This window comes from Lynx canadensis, chromosome X, assembly GCF_007474595.2.
Source record: "Lynx canadensis isolate LIC74 chromosome X, mLynCan4.pri.v2, whole genome shotgun sequence".
Classification (NCBI taxonomy): domain Eukaryota; kingdom Metazoa; phylum Chordata; class Mammalia; order Carnivora; family Felidae; genus Lynx; species Lynx canadensis.
The window spans coordinates 57,650,789-57,673,697 of NC_044321.2; the positions used below are offsets into that span (position 1 = coordinate 57,650,789).

The window sequence follows — 22,909 nt, forward strand, 5'->3', positions numbered from 1 at the left end:
GCTGGCCAATTCCCAAGTCCCCCTACCTCTCATCTCAACCTGAAGTAACCTGCTAACACCCCTCAGACAATCCAACATTCTTACTTCCTTTAAAAACTAGCTCACCATTTTTTACTTTTTAAACATTTCTTGAGCACTCTGATATGCACTTGGATATATTATCTCATTTAATCTTTGCAAAAGTCCTATGAAGGATATTGTAATATGTCCATTTTACAGATGCAGTTTAGAAAGAGAGCAAATGGCTGTTCAGTGTCACACACCTATTAAGCAGAAAAGCAGGAATTCAAAACCAGGTCTGCCTGACACTGAAGCCGTTGAACATTCCCTTTACTATGTAAACTTCATTCCTGTAGCATTACTTTGTTAAATCTAACTTTGTTCAATCCTCCGTTTAGTATTCCCTGAATGCTTAGTATTCTGGAAAATCCAACCCCCCCCCCCCAGACCTGTGATGTCTTCTTTAACTAGAATATAAGCCCTTATGCTTCTTTTAGATCTTCCTATAGCAACTGGTTCAAAGTTCTGCAATCATTCAGTCATTCACCAAACATTTATCTGACGGCAACTAAATGTATAGAACAGCGAAGGATTCAATTCTCAAGATGAACTACAATCTCATTTCTGCTCTCAGGGAATTTGCATTCTTGTACAGATGACATAAATACACAAGAAACAGTATGCAATGCATCAGAGTCAGGTAATGAATGTAGAAGGCTTAGATTGCTTAATAACTAAGAATTAAGTACTTAATAAATGGCAACTAGAATTCCTATTCAGTGGCATTTGAGATGGTTTTACTGGATGGACAGGATTTTACTTGGTGAGGATGGGAGCCAGGGGAGGGCACACTGACTAGAATCAACAGCATAAGCAAAAACATAAAGGAGAACATTTCTAGTCTAGTTTAGCTGAAGAGGCTGGATCATGAAGGGTTGTGAATGCCAGGCTAAAGGGAACAGACTTCAAGCTGTGGCAAATGAGTAGACATTTAAACAGAAATCTTAAAAAAAAAAAAAAAAAAAAAAAGATTTCTACAAGAGTGGTGTAAAGATTAGCTATTGAAAGACTAGAGGTAGTGAGAGTGCCGCAGTGGTCCACATAAAAAGTAATGATGATTTAAACTAGGGTACGGGCGGGGCGCCTGGGTGGCGCAGTCGGTTAAGCGTCCGACTTCAGCCAGGTCACGATCTCGCGGTCCGTGAGTTCGAGCCCCGCGTCAGGCTCTGGGCTGATGGCTCGGAGCCTGGAGCCTGTTTCCGATTCTGTGTCTCCCTCTCTCTCTGCCCCTCCCCCGTTCATGCTCTGTCTCTCTCTGTCCCAAAAATAAATAAACGTTGAAAAAAAATTTAAAAAAAAATAAAATAAACTAGGGTACGGGCAACGGGAACAGAGATGCCACTACCCCAGTCCTGACATTGTCATCTCTCACCTGAAGTTTTTGCAATATCACACGGGTTTTTACCTCTACTTTTGCAGAACTACAATTTAGTCTTTTTGCAGCCACCAGAATGAACTCGGGGCCAAAAAAAAAAAAAGTAAATCAGACCATGTCACTTTTTAAAGCCTACCGCACACTATGGTGAGAATCTTTTGGGCTAGGAAGAAGAGTGTAACTTTTGGGAATGCCTTTTTGTGAAGGCTAGGAGGAGAAAAAGATGCCATAAAGGAGACAAAAGAAGAAATAGTTGGGTGAGAACAAATGTAGTACAGTTTCACAGAAATCTAGGGATGAGAGGGTCACAAGAAGGGAGAGGTAGTGACAATGTCATTGCCAATAGGAGCTCACTGGTGCTCTATGAGGAAAAAAAAAAAAACACAAGGCAGGGAGGAAGCCCAATTGCAAGGGGTTAACGAGTGAAACCAACACTGTCAGGTGGAGCTTCTTCTTTGAAGAAATTTGATTGTGAAAGGAAGGAATTAGTATATCAAGGGATGTTAGAGCTCATGAATGATTGTTTTTAGGATCAGAGAGAAAGGCACACATTTACAGACAGAGGTGAAGGAATCTGTGGGCCTGTAGGAGTTGACGGAAAGGTGAGATCATGACAGATTGGCAATATAAAGAGGAAATGGGATTTGTCCTGGGCCTTCAAGGATAGGCAGTGAAAGGAAGAGGACAGGATACAGGCTGGCCAGCTGGCACCCTAAAATCTGGACTGTAATAAGATGATGTGAAAGTGGATTGTTCTCTGTGTTCTTTCAGATCTAGCAGCAGGTAGCCGAACACTTCAACACACTTCTAAAGTGGAAACAGTATCCTTATTTGACACACAATGTGGCAAGATGACTCAAGTATGGAGAAAGATAAATTGTTGCAATGAGGCTCTGAAATTGGCAGCCTATTCCTGCAGCAAATCTCACAGGGTGGCTGGACACTTGTTCATGATTCAGACAGAGCACAAATCATGCCACAGGTTCCTAACTCAATTTTCCACATGCTTAATATCCATACAGTCCTTAACTTGGGAAGAAAACCCTTCCCAAAGCACTGGAATCGCAGATGGAAGGCCTAAGTTCAGAGGAAGTAGGTTGAACTTTGGCTCCAAAGTGTTCTGGTGTGGTGACCCTGGATAAGGGTCCTTGACTCACTTTCTTCAACCATTATTGCTAAAGGTAGTTTTTGAACCAGCAAGATCAGGTTAGGCTATGCCACTTCTTTTGGCGATCTCGCCTGTCTTTGCTTGCTGGCAGAAGCAGGCAGCAGGGAAAGCAAACACACTGAAAAGGCACTACTCCTGTGGCTGCCTTCTTTGTGCATTTCTGCATGTTGCCCACTGTGCCATACAATCTGCCCACAGATGCCTCAACTGTACTCAACAGACTGACCCTTGTTTTAATGTCTTTTCCTTGAAGAGTGTCATTGTTGAGAATGGGAACTCTACAGAGCCAGACTGCTTGGGCTCAAATCCCAGCTCTACCACTTACCAGCTGTTTGATCTTGAACAATTTGCTTAAATGCTCAGCACCTCAGTTCCCTCATCTGTAAGATGGGAATGACAACAGTATCTAGCTCACATGGTAACTATGAAGATAGAATAAGATGGTTCATGCTAACTGCCTGTGTAACAGTCTGGCATCTGGTAAGCACTCAAATATTGTTTAGGATTTAAGAGATATTATTTAAGTCTCCCCCCACTGTTTCCTTACCCCCACACCACTACTTCAAGAGTACTTTTGAGAACAGGCCCTTGGCTTTTAGGCCTAGCCTTAAAAGAAATCAGACTTCTGCTAAATATAGGGCAACCATATCATCCAAACTGGGACACTTTTAAGAGTGACAAAGAGTGCTATTAATAATTATGCCACGACAACAGGCATACATGGAGACTGTCCTGGGCAAACCAAGACCTAAGGTCACTCAAGTTTAATAGGAAACAAAGACTAAATGTGGAAAACACTGTATTTATCTCCACTGCATTAGTGTAGGTATTAGGTATTAAGTAAGTGCAAAGGGGGGCAGTAGAGGTTTTGTGAGCCATGGGTAAGAAAGACAACGTTTGCCCCACCAGTTGTGTAAAATTCCTACAGTGTAGTGAAACCTAATTAGTGAGGATGGGATTGGAGACTGGTTCATCCTTACTGAATAAACCCTCTCTTGTTACACGATGGTTAATGAGTAGTATAAACAGGATTCTGCCAAATATTTATAATACTTAGGAGAACAAATTGTTGTTAAGTACCTTCCGGTAGTACAGAAGCCCCATTTGCACACAATTGTAACACTGAGTAAAAATCTTATTCATTTATCAGTACAGGTCCCCTAAAGATGTCAATAAGCCCATTTTAATTTAATGAGCCTAGTTTGAGTGGGTATGTATTTGAAAGATAAAACTGTGTTTCTTTACTTATATTATCTAACATATTATAGAATATATATGATTTCTATATTAAGATAATTCTACTTTGAGCCAATTAATGAGCTTTGACTGTACTGTATAATTAAACAGAGTATGTAAAATAGAGCCACAAAATAAACCCCAGTCACAAAAACACACATAAAGTTTTGAACACTGGCATCAGACATGATTTAATTGGACATTCCAATTTTTAATTCTAATTTCAAAACAGAAGTGCTTAAAAAAAGTCCAAAGTTTCTTTTAGTATCACATGCTTACAAAGAATAAAATGCAGATCAAGTTTTCTAAAAAGTTGCTTTAAATGTGAAATACCACTGGATGGAGAGCACAGTGATAGGCAATTTAGTAAACCCAGAGAAACGCAGCAGTCAGTGTCAGTTCAGGCAAACTAACATGGCAGAGAGCAGAGGTTTTCACCTGTGCCACTCCAGATGTACTTCCTGTGGCTGGGGTATGCACAGCCAGTGAAAAGACAGTGTCAGAACAGGTCATAAATTATCTTTATAAGGTGACCAGAAAATCATGTAATCAGAAAGCTACTTACTGTGTGTTTCCATTTGCTCTGAGAGACATTCTATTCTAAAAAGGTTGGCTATCCTCTCTCATTTCCACTCTCTGTTTTCTATCAGCCTACTTACTGTGTTCACTTACTCATACACTCAAAAGACTGTCATGGGTTCTGTAAGAACCATTTAGAGAGATCCCTAGCCCCAGCCCCATTCTTGGAGAAAAATCTGAAAAATCTGAGAGAAAGGAAAGGACACAAGTAGGAAGTTACCTGAGTGCAAACAGGTAAATTAGCAGACTCTTGACACATAAACAAGGAGAAGGAAAGTGATATGGACTGAATATTTGTACCCCTCTGAAATTCACATTGGGTATTCAGCCTTAATCCCCAAGGTGATGGGATTTGGAGGTGGGGGCCTTTGGAAAGTAATCAGGATTAGATGAAGTCATAAGGGAAGAGTTCCCATAACAAAATTAGTACCCTTATGAAAAAGAAGAGTCTAGAGTCCCCTCCGTCCCCCTTTTCTCTGCCATCTGAAGACACAGCAAGAAGGTGGCCATCTGCAAACCAGGAAGAGGGTCCTCCCTGGACATTGAGTCTGCAGGAACCCCAATCTTGGGCCTCTAAGCTTCCAGAAATGTGAGAAATAAATGTTTGTTATTTAAGCCGCCCAGTCTACAGTATTTTGTTACAGCAGCCTCAATTAAGAAAGTTAGGAGAAACATTCTTCAAATGAGGTTACCTAAACATGGGACTAGGGAAAAGGACTTAAGGATTCCTCCATTACTCTTGGTGTGTCAGCCTGGGGGCCACGGTCACCACCATCCATATAACACATATTTACATAGGCCGCCAAATGTAGATACAGCTAGATATACAGACACATTGAAACTACTTACATTCAGAAAAATTCTCATGTATGCTTAGACACACACACAAATGCAGCTATTTATAAGAAACAGATATATGCCAACAGATATCAAAATACACATAGATATGAACACTAGAATCAGGGAGTGAAGATGTAAGTGAAAGAGTTTAAGAACTGATGGGAGGACAGGGAGTTGGTGGTGGGTGGGGGGTTGGATGCTGTAAAAAGTCAGTAGGCGAGTGAGACAGACAGGTAAGGATCACCAAGGAAGGACTGCTTGTGAAGGCAGCTATAGACTTGACTGCTGGATTCCTGTTTGCCAAAGACAGAGACTTCAATTATTCTGCATGTTGTGTCTTGGCCCACTCTTCTGAGGCAAAAGTTGGTGCACAAGGCTCTCTTCAGGGTACTAACTTACCTCTGATTGATTCCCTCTCTGTTCCCTAGGTGTAAGACACTATTGCAGGCATCTCTTTTCCATTCCTTTTTGGAACTGGGCTCCTGGCTCCTGGGTTTTTCTGCATTTTCTGCTACAGATACATCTCTGAGCACCAGCAATCTTCAGAAAAGGTGATTTCAATTGCTAATATCAAAATTCTTAAATACAGACACTGCACTTGCATTTTTTGATATTTCACCAAAGGGAGAGTAGAAATTATGTTATGTAGATACAGAGAAGGCAAGAACAGGGACAGTAATTCTATACAGAAAGGCGTTTGTCACTCAGTGTGAGGCAACACGTGAGTAATGAAGAAAACCATGATCTGGTACTCTCCTTTCCCAAGAAAAGGCACTTAGAATAGATATTTCCAATTTGTGGTAGTATAAAATCCAACACTTTAGGGTTTCTCCACTTGAAACAATGTCCCAAAGCACCCACCACTCATTCACACAATGAAACTACACATAAGAAAAATTTCCAAACTTCAGTCATAAGTTATTATTAATACCTACTCTGCAAACAGTAGTTAGGAAACTAAATTTGTAACAGATCTGGAGGATAAAAACACATGCAAACTTCCATGAACCATGAAAGAATTAAGGCCTACAACAGAGTGACTGGGCGGGCATATTCCTCCAGGCAGAGGTTCACTTCGAAAGCAGTTAGTGGATCAGAAAAGTTCATTCTTCTTGGGTGGGATGGGATGGAAAGGGGCAGGGTAGGAGTGATCAGGCCAACACATTTCAGTCCCATGCATGATCAACCGAGGCAGGAACCAGCTGTCAAAAGGCTCCCTGCAGCCAGGGCCCAGAGGCCTCACTGCATGGCACAGATGCTGTGAGGCAGGAACTCCTGTACGTAGGTGGCAGCTGCCTTGGAGAGGTAGGTCATGGTGCCAAACCTGCCACTGGGCGCACTGTCATACAGAAGAGTACAGATGCCAGACGCAGGATCCTTGGCCAACATGGTATCATCTGCCCCGAGGGTTTTCTGTTTGGTTTTTAAGGGTAGGAGAACACAGGGGAAAGGAAAAATTACTAATCCTATTAGTTAAAGTCCTCATTGGGATTACTCAGAGCCTCCTCCCCATCACCAGCTAGTTGGATCTTAGGCTGTTTTGGTAGGAAGGGATCGGTTATGCACAAAATGTTGAATGTGAGTTTCTATATGTACATTTTTCCCTAGATACCCACATCCTACGACATTATTTTTTTAATTAAAAAATTTTTAATGTTTATTTTTGAGAGAGAGAGAGACAGAGAAAGAGAGGGAGAGAGAGAGGCAGAGAGAGAGTGGGGGCAGAGGATCCAAAGCAGGCCCCAGGCTCTGAGCTGACAGCACAGCCCGGTGCGAGACTCAAACCCACGAACCATGAGATCATGACCTGAGCTGAACCGACTGAGCCACTCAGGTGCCCTCATGATGACATTACTTTTAAAATATTAATTGTTCAGAATTTTGAAAGTTAAATATAACAGTTAATTAAATGAGTTTTACCTGTTAAGAGTCAAATGTTAATACTTACAAATCACCCCAGACGGACTTGGGTCCTAATCTTTCCAGTACTACTGATTTTAGCACATATTATTTTATCTTGCTTTTGATGATTATTTCTTTCTAAGTAGACTTAGTTCAAATAGACTGTACACTTTCCAAGCTAGAGTCTATGCCTAAAAGGGATCATATTGTCTGATACACAGACTAACAGCAATCCAGAATATTTAAAATTAGCACTGTCCTGGGTACTTCTGATTTTTTTTCGCATTTTCCCACAGTGCCTAATAATAGGATGAAATACCTATTACATATTTTGGAGATTTTCCTATTGATGACAGGGCATGTACTTCACCTTAGTGTTTCTACTCTTAATCTAGGAAACATTTGGAAAGTTTTCAATAGTCTGCATTTTGTAAACATGGTTAATGTCCTGGAAGAAGATACATTAAGAAAAAGTTTTTAAATGTAGAATTAAAAGTTTCACTTTAATATTTTCCTATAGGTAAGTAGCTAACGCAAAAACCAAACCAAACCAAAATTGAATCTTCTCTTTTCCTTAATAGTCCAAAAAGGATATGCTATCCTGTTGTCTCTTCTTAAGTCCTTATTGCTATAAAAAGCCATGTGATAAGAAGACTGAAATATGATGAAAAGCATAAAAGCCTCCTGAATTCCAGGCAACTTTACCATCTCACACAATCACAAAAACACTTGGTGAAAGACAGAGGCTGTCCCGCAGCCTACTTCTTCTGCAAACAGAGCTCAGAGCCATTACAGAGGGACCCAGAAAAGAGCTATGAGGAAGAGGGCACAAGAAAGTGACCTTGGCTTCACTAAGAGCTCTGAATGCAGTTAGGTTGGTGTCAGACATTCCCCTTTGAGAAAACAACAGTGTTGCCACTTGCCTACCTGTTCTTGAAGGAACAAGTCATTAGCAATATGCACTATCTTTTCCACAGCAATGATGCTTCCAATACTATGAATTTCAATATCTGCCATCATGGTGAGGACAAGGATGGCTTCAACCAGAAGCTGGCGGTACTCTGGCTGAGGTACACGGTTCAGGACAGATTCCACATGAACGGAGAATTTAATCTCGCCTGGAGTCATCTGTGATAGAGAAAAAGAAAATCAATTCCTAAGAGCCCATCATCCAGGAGTTATCAATCACCTATTCTGAAAGGCAGGAAAAGCACTGTAGCCAAAGTGTAGCTCAGTCTCCTTCAAAGTACCTGAGTGAGTAAATTGGTCCGATCTTTTTGGAATGCAGTCTAGCAATGCATAACAACAGTCATAAAAGTGTCAATGCCCCCTAACTCACAATCCTATTTTTGAGAGTTTATCCGAAGTTAATAATTCAAGTGAGGGAAAAAGCCCTATGTGCAAGAGTGTTTACAGCATTAGTCACAAATGTAAAACTAAAAGTAATCTAAACATGGGAATGGTCATGTAAATAAATGGCATATTATGGTACAGCAACTTCATGGGTTTTTATAGAGTCATTTAAAAGAATAAATATGATGACCGTAGATACAGGAAAAATCTAAGTAGAACTTAAAACTGTATGTACAGGATGACTAGAATTATGTAAAACATTTATATACTGTTAGATTAAAATGGGCATGAAGAAATACAAAGTTATTTTAGGGTGAAGAGCAGTGAGGAATAATTTTTGGCAAAATTGTATTGAGTATATAATGGACCTTATATATAATGGACCCAAATATATATATTTGGACCCTAAAGACCAGGGTTCAAGTCCTGTCTTTGTTAGTTACTAGTTCTAGGACCCTGAACAATTCATTTCCCTAAATTTGTTTCCTTATTTGTAAATCGGAAACTACAATCCCTTCCTTAGCTGTCTCACATACCTGTTTTTTAAAAATTTTTAAAAAATGTTTACCTTTATTTTTGAGACAGAGAGAGACAGAGCATGAGCGGGGGAGAGGCAGAGAGAGAGGGAGACACAGAATCAGAAGCAGGCTCCAGGCTCTGAGCTGTCAGCACAGAGCCCGACATGGGCTTGAACTCGTCCACTGCGAGGTCATGACCCGAGCTAAAGTCAGATGCTCAACCGACTGAGCCACCCAGGTGCCCCTCACATACCTGTTTTAAAGATCAAATTAAAGAATGTGTAAAGGTACTCTGAAGACTCTTAAAGGTACCATGTATTATTATTAATTATATTAACATTTCAATCTTGCTTAAAAGCAGAGAAAGGACAGAGAGGGCACAGTGTTCTTTATTAGAGAAGAGGCCTAGAGGCAAGAGTGAAGCTCTGAGGCATAGCATTAGCTTTCTGCACTCGCCCCTCCAGCCATTGCCTACAACAACTCCAGTGTTTTTGAGAATGCTCTACCATCCAATCTTATTATTCCTAATTTGCTAATTCTAGTTCCTTTGTTGGTTTTGTATAAAAGTTATTTCTTTAGAATATCTATGTGATTGGGCAAAAAAGGAAATATAAAAGCGCCCAATAACACATGTCTGTGGTTCATGGCATTATTTTCCAACCATGGTTATATATCAGACTCATTCTAAGGATTGTTTGTTTGTTTGTTTATTTGAGAGAGAGAGAGAGAGAGAGAGAGAGAGAGAGAGAGAGAGAGAGAGAGAAAGGACAGAGAAGGAGAGAGAATCTCTCCATGTTGGAGTCGGATGCAGGGCTCAATCCCACAACCTGATCATGACCTGAGCCAAAATCAAGAGTTGGACGCTCAACTGACTGAGCCACTCAGGTGCCCCAAGGATTTTTTTTTAAAGTATAGATGCTCAGGTTCCATCCCTGGAGATTTTAATCCACTAAATTGGAGATGGGAGCTCAGGTTGCTATTACATATGGTTAGAGCTGAGGACCACTAGTTCATAATATAATAGTCTACAAGCATCCTACAAGAGAAAGGTGGGGATGAAAAGGATGGGGACATGAGAGGTCATCCATTTCTAGATTTCTATCTTGTCTGCCCTCTCTAACTGGCAATGCTCACATAAACCAGCCTAACTGAACCATCAAAAGGGAGCTGTCCTTATATAATTAATGTAATACATAATTACTCTCTAATGTTCCCATTCTATTTCTTTTCCTATTCTGTTTTTAAAAAATATTCTCTCCTTTCCTCAACTGCACGTCATGTTTAGCTGATCTAGAGTCATAGAACTGTTATGTTGAAAAATGATCACTGAAATACTTTAGTGACATAAACCATCGATCACATAAATGTGAAAGACACAGAATCTCACCTCTCTAGTAGTTGAAGAAGGAAGAACAAAACCTTCTACAGAGAGTCCATGACACTGCAAAAGAGCAAAAACATGTTGTCACCAAGGATATGCTGATAAATGGGAGCCTGTAAGGAGACAGTATTTCTAAGTGCACTTCATGGGGTAGATGCTGAACAATCACAGGCCAGTGAAAGGCCCTGCAGCCCAAGTGTCCTTGCCAAGGGCTTATGATTATTATGTGGCAAGAAGCAGGGCTGGGCTACGGTAGATGCAAGATTTACCCTCAATTTAAAGGAGTGGAAGTGATAGAGAAGGTCTACCTTCTGGGATAGGCTAGTCCCAAAGATTCAGAGACTATCAGAAAAGATATCATGCTAGGTCCCAGACCCATCACAAATAGGCTTTCAGAAAGATTTTTAGGCTGAAGAATAAAAACCCTCAAAATACATATTTTTCAGACTTGTATAGTTACTACATTTAAATTTTTTTTAAGGTTTATTTATTTTCGAGAGACAGAGAGAGAGACAGGGCATGAGCAGGGGAGGAGCAGAGAGAGGGAGACACAGAATCAGAAGCAAGCTCCAGGCTCTGGGCTGTCAGCACAGAGCCCGACATGGGGCTCAAACTCACGAACGAACCGTGAGATCATGACCTCAGCTGCAGTTGGACGCTTAACTGACTGAGCCACCCAGGCACCCAGCAGTTACTGCATTTTCTAGTTAAGCATCCCCTGCCCCCGAACATCAGTGCCCTTGATGCCCTCACTCTGCTGTACTTTTACTACAATACTTGTCTTCTTTTAATTCTATATAATTTACTTATTATGTTTATTATTTATTGAATAGCAGAATCTAAGCTCCCATAAGGATAGACTGTTGTCTATTTTGTTCTTTGCTGTATCACCATGAGCACTTAGGACACTGCCTAGAATACAGCAGATGCTCAGGAAATATAAATGAATGATATTTTATCTTCTCTCTTACAATCAAATCAATTATTAAAAAGCAATGGGCATTAAGGACTTGCCATTTTAGATGTTAAACAAATTAAAACAACATATATTAAGCCACAGACAAAGATTCCAATCCAGCAGGTTTACTGGCTCTGGTACCTGACACTTCCATCCCATGTTTCATATGCCAAATAACAGTCTTAGTACAGAGAATTACCAGCCTGCAAACATATGTGCCAATGTGATGAGTATGTTATATTCATTCTAAAAGGAATGGAATGAAAAAAGAGGGCATTTGTTTGTCCTCTTATATTAGGATTCCAAGTCCATGTTTTGATTCTGCCATAAAATACTCAATCTTCCTGGTCATATTTAAATGTTCCTTTTCTTGTATTTGCAAGACCTTGTGGTTCTGTACCTTTATCATAATACATTTCAGCTTTACATTATAGCTGCTATTTAAGAAGATAACTATGGATTAAACTTCTTGATGATAAAAACAGATACATTCCATGGTATCTGGGGTAGAACAGCACCCACTACATGTCTGTGAAATCAAATTGCCATAACCCAGGCATAGCTGTAGAGATAAAATATCTGTCTGTGACCAGGGTGCTAGAGAAGTTAGATGGAGAGTTTTAATAACACTCTCTGAAAAGAAGATTTCCAGAGCTACTAGTCTGAGGAAACAACTTTTACCTTTCCAAAAGATCACCTGTTTTGGTCCCTGGAAGAATATCATTGTGCTAAGGGGAGAAGCATAACTAAGGTTTTGAAGCCCTGGATGAAATCTTCTTCAGGTCCTTGCTAAGGGCAATGAAGCAGAAAGTGCCACCTAAGAGACTATAAATGAGACCTATGAATGAGTACCATGGTCTTCCTGGCCCTCTAAATCTGTCACAATCATACTGGTGTGATGTCCTCTTAAATGTCTTTGGCAAGCTAGGCCTTTGAAAGAAAAACAAAAATTGGTCACACCAACAAAGGCTTTGGGTCATTAAAATCATTATAATCTTGCATCTATTTAGTAGTTTTCATCCAAGAAAAAATAGAACAGCTTCTTACACTAACTCCTCAGACACTGCAGCAGTTTTACTCTACTGTCAGCACATTACTACAAATAACATTTCCACTCTACAATAGCTACAAAGAAAGCAGGCTCTTTATCACCAGATTTTATAAGTAGCAAATGTATCACAAAGTCCAACAATGTTCAAGTATGGGCAAAAGCAGAGAAGTGATGATTTTTGAAATCTAATTTATAAAAAATACCTTAGTGTCAATAATAGAGACTAAATCATAAATAATATCAAAATAATAAATCAACTTCTTTGATTATGTCTTCTAGGTTTTGTCCATATGAGCATATGACATTTATATAATTGTAGTGATGTCACAGTCAAGTCATATCTCAGCCAAGGAGACTGAGGATATCAAGTGGGAAAATAAAGATACATCTACAATGTGTTATGCTTACCTTCTGTAAAACTTTCCATACTTTCTGATAAAATCCAATTGGCACTCTGTTCAGTGCTCCATCTAGCCTTCTTCGGCGTTGCCACTGACCTTGACGATTATCTTTAGATGTCTGTTCACCTCTAGGAAAGGACCCACTACTTGGAGTCACAGATGTTCCAGGTGACTTGGGAGAAGAGGAGAGGAAAGAACATAAATCAAAAGTTATCTCTGTTCTTCTGATAAAGTATTATAGCATAGTGAATAATAAACACTCTCAGTAGAATTAGAAACCACATATTAAGTGTAACACCCAAGATAAAGAGGTTACAGTGAAGCTAGTAGACTTATGAGTAGCTAGCAACAATGTAAACCTTTGTAAATCTAGATCCTTTTAGAAAGCAATCTAGTGATACTTAAATAGTGCCATACAAATAGTGATGACCTGGGAGTTTCTTAGCTGTCTCTTTCCTTGGTTATCTCTGTTAAAGTTCCAGCTGGTCTATGGCTTAGTTTGTTGCTTTCATGGGCTATAATACAAGCCTCAACCAAATTAAAAGATTTGAAATCAGATAAAGCATGTTCTCTGACTACAATGAAATTAAATTAGAAATAAAAAACAGAAGGAAATTTAGGAAATTTACAAATATGTGGAAATTAAACAATATGCCTCTAAATAACTGGTGGATTAAGAAAGAGATCACAAGGAAAATTAGAAAACACTCCGAGATAAATGAAAATGAAAATACAACATGCCAAAACTTATGGGACGCAGCTGAAACAGTGCTTTAAAGAGAAATTTATGTCATAGATGCTTGTATTAAAAAAGAAGAAATATCTCAAATTGATAGCCAAACAATGAAAAAAACCTTCAGACAATGAAAAAAACAAGAGCAAGCTAAGCCAAAAGCAAGAAGGAAGAAAATAATAAACAGTGCAGGAGAAAGAAATAAAATAGAGAATAGAAAAGCAACAGAGAAAAGCAATGAAACTAAAATTTGTTTCTTTGACAATAAATATAAACTAAATTGACAAATATTTAGCTCCCCCTCAAAAAGTTAAGACTGAATGTATTAAAATCAGGACAGAAAGAGGGAACATCGCCTCTGACTTTAAAGAAACAAAAAGGACTCTAAGGACGTACCATCAGCAGCCATACGTCAACAAATTACATAACTTAGATGAAATGGACAAATTCCTAGAAAGACATAAGCTATCCAACCTGACTCAAGAAGAAACAGAAAGTCTGAATAGATCTATAATAGAGATCAAATTAGTAATTATTAAACTTCCCACAAAGAAAAACTCAGGCACAGATGGCTTCACTGGTTAATTCTATCAAACATTTAAAGATTAATTATCAGTTCCTAACCCACTCTTCCAAAAAAAGAGAAGGAACTTTCCAACTCACTTTGAGGCCAGTATTACCCTTATTCCAAAATCAAAGACATCACAGGAAAACTACAGATCAATATCCCTTCTGAATATAGATACAAAAATCAACAAAATACTAGCAAACCAAATTCAGCAACATAGAAAAGAATTATGCACCATGATGAAATAGAATTTACTACAGAAATTCAAGGTTTCACATCCAGACATCAATTAATGTAATACACCACATCAGGAGAATAAAGGATAAAAACCACATCATCCTAATAGATGCAGAAAAAGCATTCAATAAAATCTAACACTCCTTCATGATAAAGACACTCAACAAACTAGAGACAGAGGGGAACTTCATCAATCTAATAAAGTACATCTACAAAACCCCACAGCTGGCATCATAACAAATGGTCAAAGACTGAATGTTTTTCCTCTTAAGTTTAGAGGATAGTTTAGAATAACACAAAGATGTTTTTACTCTTGCTACTTCTAATCAGCATTGCACTAGAGGTTCTAGTCAGTGCTATTAAGCAAGAAAAGAAATAAAAGACATCCAGAGTGAAAGGAAAAAGTAAAACTACATCTGCAAATGACATAATCTTATATATAAGGAATTCACTGAAAGACAGTTAGAACTGACAAATGAGTTCAGTAAAATTGCACAATATAAGATCAATATAAAAATCACTTGTAATTTCTAAACACTAGCAATCAACAATCTGCAAATGAAATTAAGAAAAAAATTTCATTTAAAATAGCATCTGAAAGAATAAAATACTTAGGAATAAATTTAACAAAAGAAGTATAAAACATATACTCTGAAAACTACCAGACATTTTGAAAGAAATTAAAAACCTAAATAAATGGAAAGAAATCCCATGTTCATGGATCAGAAGACTTAACATTGTTAAGGTGGCAGTACCCTTTAAATTTATCTACAGATTGAAATTTATCTATAGTCTTCATCATAATCCCAACTAGGTTCTTTGCAGAAATTGACAAGTTTATCCTAACACTCACATGGAAATTCAAGGGACCCATGATAGCTAATGCAACCTTAAAAAACAAAAAAAACAAAAAACAAGAAACAAACAACAAACAAACAACAAAAAAGTTGGAGTTGCCTTAATCTCTTCAGTTTAAGAAATCTGAAGTCAGAGGCCATTACATTGGTTTAAACCAAGGAAATCTAATCAGAAATCAGTCTTCCTAAAATGTAAACTTCATGATGGCAAGGACCATATCCGTTCTGTTGTTTATTGTATTTCCAGTGCCTGGTACAAAATTGGCACTCAATAAATATTTACTAAGTACATTACTAATCAGAATAACAGCCAATCCAGTGGCTTTCAAACTTAAAAGTACATCAGAATCACCTGGAAAGCTTATTTTTTTTTTTAATTTTTTTTTCAACGTTTATTTATTTTTGGGACAGCGAGAGACAGAGCATGAACGGGGGAGGGGCAGAGAGAGAGGGAGACACAGAATCGGAAACAGGCTCCAGGCTCTGAGCCATCAGCCCAGAGCCCGACGCGGGGCTCGAACTCACGGACCGCGAGATCGTGACCTGGCTGAAGTCGGACGCTTAACCGACTGCGCCACCCAGGCGCCCCTGGAAAGCTTATTAAAACACAGATTGGTGGGCCTTACCCAAGCCTTTCTGATTCAGTAGGCCTAGGGTGGGGACCAAGATTTTACATTTCTAAGAAGCTCCCAGGGGATGCTGATACTATCTAGTACAGTGCCTGGCACCTAGTATACATGCAATTAATTATATTAGTTGAAAGAATAAATGCATAAACAGACACTTAAGTACTTATTAAATTGAATTTTGTTTTCTCTGAAATGGAAAAGAGGCTAGAACTGAACCCCCTTTGCTACCCCTTGTAGGAAAACGAATGGAAAGATTTTACCCCCATACATGAAGTTGATTTATAGTTATTTTAGTTTTTGATTCATTTTGGTTTTCTTTTCAGTCAGTATATGTCATGACTTCTATAACAGCATATTCAAAGTACTTGTGAATGGTATATAATATAACAGCAGTTACCAGAAAAGATGGTGATGTCAAATCTATACCCAAGGGATGACCACCATTGGACTATAAAACAAAATTAGAAAATAAGATTTTAGAAGAGATGAGGCAAGGTAAACATTATTTGTGTTTAAAAACATATTAGTAGGGTAAAATTACAGACTATTCAAGTAACTAGCCAGCATGTTATTATTTAAAAAGCTGATGAAATAGCCTTACTCCAGAAGCCATGGTAAAAGGTAAAGAAAAACTGCCTTTAAAAATATTTTTTCCCATGATCAGAAAAAAGGGCATTGGTGAGTGGTAGAGAAGAGGGTTTAGAACAATACAAAATACCAGACAGGCAAGTAAGGATGGAAATCAATAATTAGAAATTAGAAAGTAATGAAAATTTAGGTCTCTCAATCCTTGACATTATAGTCCTAATGATTTTGCCTTTCTTGAATTCCTATAGGTAGTGGATGTGTAAAAAAAGGAATTAAATGATATAGCTGGATAGGTCAAGTCCTTAATATCATAGTAATCTAGCTGGGAACACGGACTTCAAGTTCTAAATATATAATGAACTTGTAAGTAATACTGTGTAACTATAAACAACTATAAAAGAATATTTAGCCAATCACTCTCAGCCAAAACAAGGACTGTTTACCAACAACATCAGTTTAACTCCTCAGTATGAAACATAGTTCTTTCACCTTTCAGATAGGAAAATGTTCAGGTTATCCAAATTATCTGTGAAAAAACCTGTACTAGTTAACAGTTTCCTATTAGTCCATTCAGTTCTTCCCTTGCATAATATGAATCTGAAAAGTTTCCTTCAAATTAAACTTCAAGCATTGGCTCATTCTTGTCCTAAATGGTTCTGACTCCCATAAAACCTCCAACAAAAAATTTCCATTTTGTCTCTCCTCTTCTGGATGTGCTTTAGTACTGCAAGCTACCATAAGTCAGGAGGAGTAGTTTTAAGATTTTCATAAAAAGTGCTACTAGGGGAGACCAAATCAGTACCTTCTCAATTTGGAGACTCTGAAAATCACATGATTTCCCAGAGTTTTGAATAAAGCTATGGAAGTTTGTGTTAAGTATTTCTTTGTGTTAAGTATTTCATCTATTCTCAGCTGCAAGGAAAATGAGTAAGAGGCTACAGCATGATGTCTGATAATTCCCATCAGCTCCCCGAATGATTTCAATGTTTTACCTCTATGTATCCACAACACCTTTTGTATACCTCTCTCATGACAATGATAAAAATCTAATTTGGGGGAAATACCTGAAACTAGATTTTTTTTTTTGAAATTTTAGGGACAGAGGAAGAGAAAGAGAGTGAGCAGGAGAGAGGGGCAGAGGGGGAGAGAGAGAATCTTAAGCAGGCTCCATGCTCAGCACGGAGCCTGACATGGGGCTTGATCCCTTGACCTGAGCAGAAACCAAGAGTTGGATGCTCAAGTGACTGAGCCACCCAGGAGCCCCAAGAAACTAGATTCTTAAAAAGGCCCTCATCCAATCTGGTGTTCTCTCTAGTACCTGTTCTTAAACGTAAGGAAATGGAGTCTAGTTGCATAGAGAAAATCGATTCCAAAATTACATGTTAATTCTAATAAGAGGAACTCAGGGTTTCAATTTCTTGCTAACAGAAAGAAATTACTTTCCTCCTAAAATTAGCAAAACAGTTTGGTCCAGAAAAGGAAAGCTATCTATAAAATGAATGCTACAAAGGAGAATCAAGCGACTCTGTGGTTTGTTATCTTACTTGTAAAAAGGCCATGAGCTCATGCATGTTATATAGAACTAAAGGCAGGTTAAATTATGTTAAAGGATCCCTAGTTGTTTCACCTGACTCTCAGTTGAGATAGATAGTCTACGAAATTCCGCCTGAAAAATAAATGGCTCCAATTAAACACGGGATATGAAACAAAATACACGATCCCAACAAAGATCAATTCCAAAAGGATATTCTTTAACATGACAATATCCCAGCTAATCTCCCGAGATATCCCAAGATGTCTTACCTGCTTTATCTCACTTTTTAACTGCATTATCCCAGTTCGTTCTGTTTTGGTTGCCCCGACAGCACCAATCTCATGGATGGAAATAGCAGGGCTGACATTTGAATCAGTGGGACGAACTACATAGCATGACAGATTAAACAGAAAGAGAGACGACAATCAGGTTCAAATAATTTTGTCCACCATGCTTAGAAGACTTAGATATATGTCCTCCTTTTATGTTAATAATAATAATGAAAATAACCCACTATATAACCTTGCTATTCAAAGTGTGGTCCATACACCAGCAGCATCAGCATCACCTAGGAGCTTGTTAGTAGAATCTTGGGTACCACTTCAGGCCTACTGAATCAGTCTGTACTTTTGCAAGTTCCCCACATGATCCTTATGCACAGTAAGGCTTGAGAAGCAGTGTTTTATGACTTTCTTTTACCATTCAAAGGTCTAGCATCCATCCAACTGAAATTACATGTTTATCCTAAGCCTAAAAGTGGAGCAGGAAAGAAAACCTTTTTCATTTGTTCTGTTTTAGGTACTTGGCACCAAACACCACTGCCAAAACACCAAGTGCCAAGTGGAGGATTAATTTGCAACAGACCTTAAGATGTATGTGAATTCACAGGTGAAAGGATATATCTGATATATCTGATACACCCAGACACACCACTGCAAACGCTACTAAATTACTGCCAAATGGAATACAAGAAAGTTTCAAATGATACGGGTTGTCAGTTGTCCTAAAGTAGAGATTCAGGATAATGTAAAGGAATCGATAGAACAGTGCAAAAACAAAAGATGATGGCAATCCACTTAGTTGATTTATCATTTAAGGAGAAAAAAAGAGACATATACAGTAGTTTCCAAATCTTGTTCCAGAAGACAGCTTTGCTTTTAACTGTTTCATATACTGGGGTTCTATTTAGTTGGGGGAAAGTTTCCTCAGATAAAAGAAAAACATTTTAAAATCAAACGAGACCAAACTAACACTCTAAAATGGAAATGCGGTTATTCAATCTTACCACTTCGTTCCACTCCGAACTCCTTGCCACTGAGAATGTGATGCAGGAGATTCTTCATGGCTGAAGGACTGAGATTCATCAGGCCGTCTGTGGCTTCCTCAGCTAGTTATCAGAAATGTTAGTACAGAGGACCACAATTTGCCTGACATACCCACCCTATTTCGTTCTCTATTTCCTTTCTTTCTTAGAATTTCTGAGTTATTTGATTGATTGGAAAAATAGAATTACAAATAAATTCTTCGCACCACACTGTCCGGGTATTCATAGTGCAATAGATTTCTTTTTTAGAGTAGGAGGAGAGAGAAAGAGAATCTTAATCTTAAGTAGGCTCCAAGCTCAGTGTGGAGCTCAATGAGGGGCTTGATCTCAGGCCCATGAGATCCTGACCTGAGCTGAAATCAGGAGTCAGATGCTTGACTGATTGAGCCACCCATGCGCCCTGCATACTGCAATAGATTCTTTTTTTTTTAAATTTATTTATTTATTTTGAGAGAGAGAGAGCGAGCGCAAGCATGAAGGTGGGGTGGGGCAGAGAGAAAGAGAGAGAGAGAGAGAGAGAGAGAGAGAGAGAGAGAGAGAGAATGAATCTGAAGTAGACTCCAGGCTCCAAGCTGTTAGCATACAGCCCGACATGGGGTTTGAACTCACAGATGCGAGATCATGACTTGAACTGAAGTCAGAAGCTTAACTGACTGAGCCACATAGGCGCCCCTGCAATAGATTCTTAATAATTTAAAGACTGATTATCCAGTTTATGGGCTAATCAGATTCTTGATTTCTTCTTCATCCTCTTTCCACACCATTAGGGAACTTAGTAGAATCTTTATTTGAAGGTGGGAAGAATGTAAAGAGAAATATGGAACTGAAAGCCAGTCAGAGAAAAGCAATGGATGTATACATACAGAGGGACTAAAACAATAAACACTTCTCAGTCTGGAAATCTAGAGACTAAAAAGAGAATAGATATGAATCCATGAAATCATGAAGAATAATGAGAAGACTGGACTTTATCAATATCAGTTAGTGCTCACTTTGACAGCACATACACTAAAATTGGAACAATACAGAGAAGATTAGTATGGCTCCCGTGCAAGGATGACATGCAAATTTGTGAAGCGTTCCACATTTTGGTAAAAGAATTGCACTTGGAAAACTATAAGACACTTATGAAATAAATTGAAGAGCACACAAAGAAATGGAAAGACATTCCATACTCATGGATTGGAAGAACAAATATTGTCAAAATGTCTATACTACCCAAGGCAATCTACACATTCAATGCAATCCTTATCAAAATACCACCAGCATTTTTCACAGATCAAGAACAAAATCCTAAAATTTGTATGGAGCCACAAGGACTCCAAACAGCCAAAGCAATCTTGAAAAAGAAAAGGAAAGCATTACAATTCTAGAGGTCAAGGTATATCACAAAGCTGAAGTAATCAAGACAGTATGATACTGGCATAAAAACAGGCACATAGATCAATGCAATGGAATAGAAAACCCAGAAATGAACCTACAACTATATGGTCAACTAATCTTCGACAAAGCAGGAAAGAATATTCAATGGGAATAAGATAAGTCTCTTCAACAGATGGTGTTAGGAATATTGGACAGCGACATGCAGAAGAATGAAGCTGAACCACTTTCTTATACCAGACACAAAAATAAATTCAAAATGGATGAGAGACCTAAGTGTGAGACCTGAAACCATAAAAACCCTACAAGATAGTATAGGCAGTAGTCTCTTTGAAACTGGCTGTAGCAACTTCCTTCTAGCTGTGTCTCCTGAGGCAAGGGAAACAAAAGCAAAAATAAACTATTGGGATTATATCCAAATGAAAATGTTCTGCACAGCAAAGAAACAATCAACAAACCTAAAAGGCAACTGATGGAATGGGAGAAGATATTTGCAAATAACATATCTGATAAAGGGTTAGTATCCAAAATATAAGAAGTTGTAAACTCATCACCCAAAAAACAAATAATCCAGTTAAGAAATGGGCAGAAGACATGAATGGAGATTTTTCCAAAGAAGACATACAGATAGATGGCTAACAGACACATGAAAAGAGGCTCAATATCACTCCTCATCAGACAAATACAAATCAAAACTACAATGAGATATTGCCTCACATCAGTCAGAATGGTTAAAATTAACAACACAGGAAACAGCAGGTGTTGGTAAGGATGCAGATAAAGGGGAACCCTCTAACACTTTTGGTGGGAATGCAAACTGGTGCAGCCACTGTGGAAGACAGTATGGAGGTCCCTCAAAAACTTAAAAGTAGAATTCCCTGCAGCGCCTGGGTGGCTCAGTCGGTTGAGCGTCCAACTTCAGCCCAGGTCATGATCCCACGCTTTGTGGGTTTGAGCCCCACATTGGGCTCTGTGCTGACAGCTCAGAGCCTGGATCCTGCTTCAGATTCTGTGTCTCCCTCTCTTTCTCTGCCCCTCCCCCATTCTGTCTCTCTGTCTCCCAAAACTAAATAAACATTAAAAAAAAAAAAGAATTCCCTACGATTCAGAAATTGTGCTATTAGGTATTTATCTAAAGGATACAGGGGTGCCTGGTGGCTCAGTCGGTTAAGCATCTGACTTTGGCTCAGGTCATGATCTCATGGTTTGTGGGTTCGAGCCCCACAACAGGCTCTGTGCTGACAGCTTGGAGCCTGGAACCTGCTTCAGATTCTGTATCTCCCTCTTGCTCTACTCCTACCCCAACTCGTGCTCTGTTTCTGTCTCAAAAATAAATAAATATAAAAAAATTAAAGGATACAAAAATGCTGATTGGAAGGGGCACATGCACCCCATTGTTTTTAGCAGCATTATCAACAATAGTCAAATTATGGAAAGAGCCCAAATGTCCACCGACTGATGAATGGATAAAGATATGATGCATATATACAATGGAATATTACTCAGACCAAGAAAAGAATGAAATCTTTGAATCTTGCCATTTGCAATGACATGGATGGAGCTAGAGCGTATTATGCTAAGTGAAATAAGTCAGTCAGAGAAAGACAAATACAATATGATTTCACTCATATGTGGAACTTAAGAAAAAAAAAACAGAGGAACACAGGGGAAGCAAGAGAGGAAAACCAGAAAACAGACTCTTAACTATAGAGAACAAACTGAGGGTTGCTGGAGGGGAGATGGGGGGGGGGGGAATGGGTTAAATGGATGATGGCCATTAAGGAGGGCACTTGTAGTGAAGAGCACCTGGTGTTGTATAGAAGTGTTGAAACACTAGCTTGTACACCTGAAACTAATATTACATTATATGTTAACTAACTGGAATTTAAATAAAAACTTGAAAAAGATAAAAAATCAGACAGTTAGTGAGACCTTACTACATGTTGGTCATGACTTTACACAATGTTAGTAACAAACAGGTAGGACATGGCACTTGACCTTGAGAAGCTAAGCAACTATTTGGGAGAGATCACATATGTAAACAAAATAAACAACAATAAACATGACTATATTAAGTGCCAAATGAGAGGTACAGACAATAAATGCTTTGGAAATCAGAGAAGACATCAATCTTCAAGGATGTTGACTGATAAAATTATTGGGAAATACTGTTGAAGTAGGAGGTAGGGGTCAGACTGTTGGGGGTCTTGAATATCACACCCAGGGATCTTGACTTT

The 22,909-nt window shown here is 38.6% G+C and overlaps 1 protein-coding gene and 1 non-coding gene across 7 annotated transcripts in view; one reads left to right on the forward strand and one right to left on the reverse strand.

Moving 5' to 3' along the window:
- Positions 1 to 4,017: 4,017 nt before the first annotated feature.
- Positions 4,018 to 22,909, reverse strand: part of PHKA1 (phosphorylase kinase regulatory subunit alpha 1) — a 180,907-nt gene continuing 162,015 nt past the window's right edge. For 3 of the 6 annotated variants that reach the window (XM_030305102.1, XM_030305105.1, XM_030305100.1), the window contains 8 exons: positions 19,254 to 19,355; positions 18,238 to 18,353; positions 18,062 to 18,100; positions 16,244 to 16,294; positions 12,830 to 12,994; positions 10,419 to 10,472; positions 8,088 to 8,288; positions 4,018 to 6,671 (listed from right to left, as the gene is read on the reverse strand). In XM_030305102.1, the coding sequence (XP_030160962.1) occupies positions 6,498 to 6,671; positions 8,088 to 8,288; positions 10,419 to 10,472; positions 12,830 to 12,994; positions 16,244 to 16,294; positions 18,062 to 18,100; positions 18,238 to 18,353; positions 19,254 to 19,355 (902 nt within the window). In that variant the 3' untranslated portion in view covers positions 4,018 to 6,497. The remainder of the gene's footprint in view (positions 6,672 to 8,087; positions 8,289 to 10,418; positions 10,473 to 12,829; positions 12,995 to 16,243; positions 16,295 to 18,061; positions 18,101 to 18,237; positions 18,354 to 19,253; positions 19,356 to 22,909) is intronic. The other 3 variants (XM_030305106.1, XM_030305103.1, XM_030305101.1) reach the window with 2 other exon arrangements.
- On the forward strand, positions 20,277 to 20,383 carry LOC115507911. Its single transcript, XR_003966834.1, has one exon. It is a non-coding gene; the product is annotated as a U6 spliceosomal RNA (small nuclear RNA).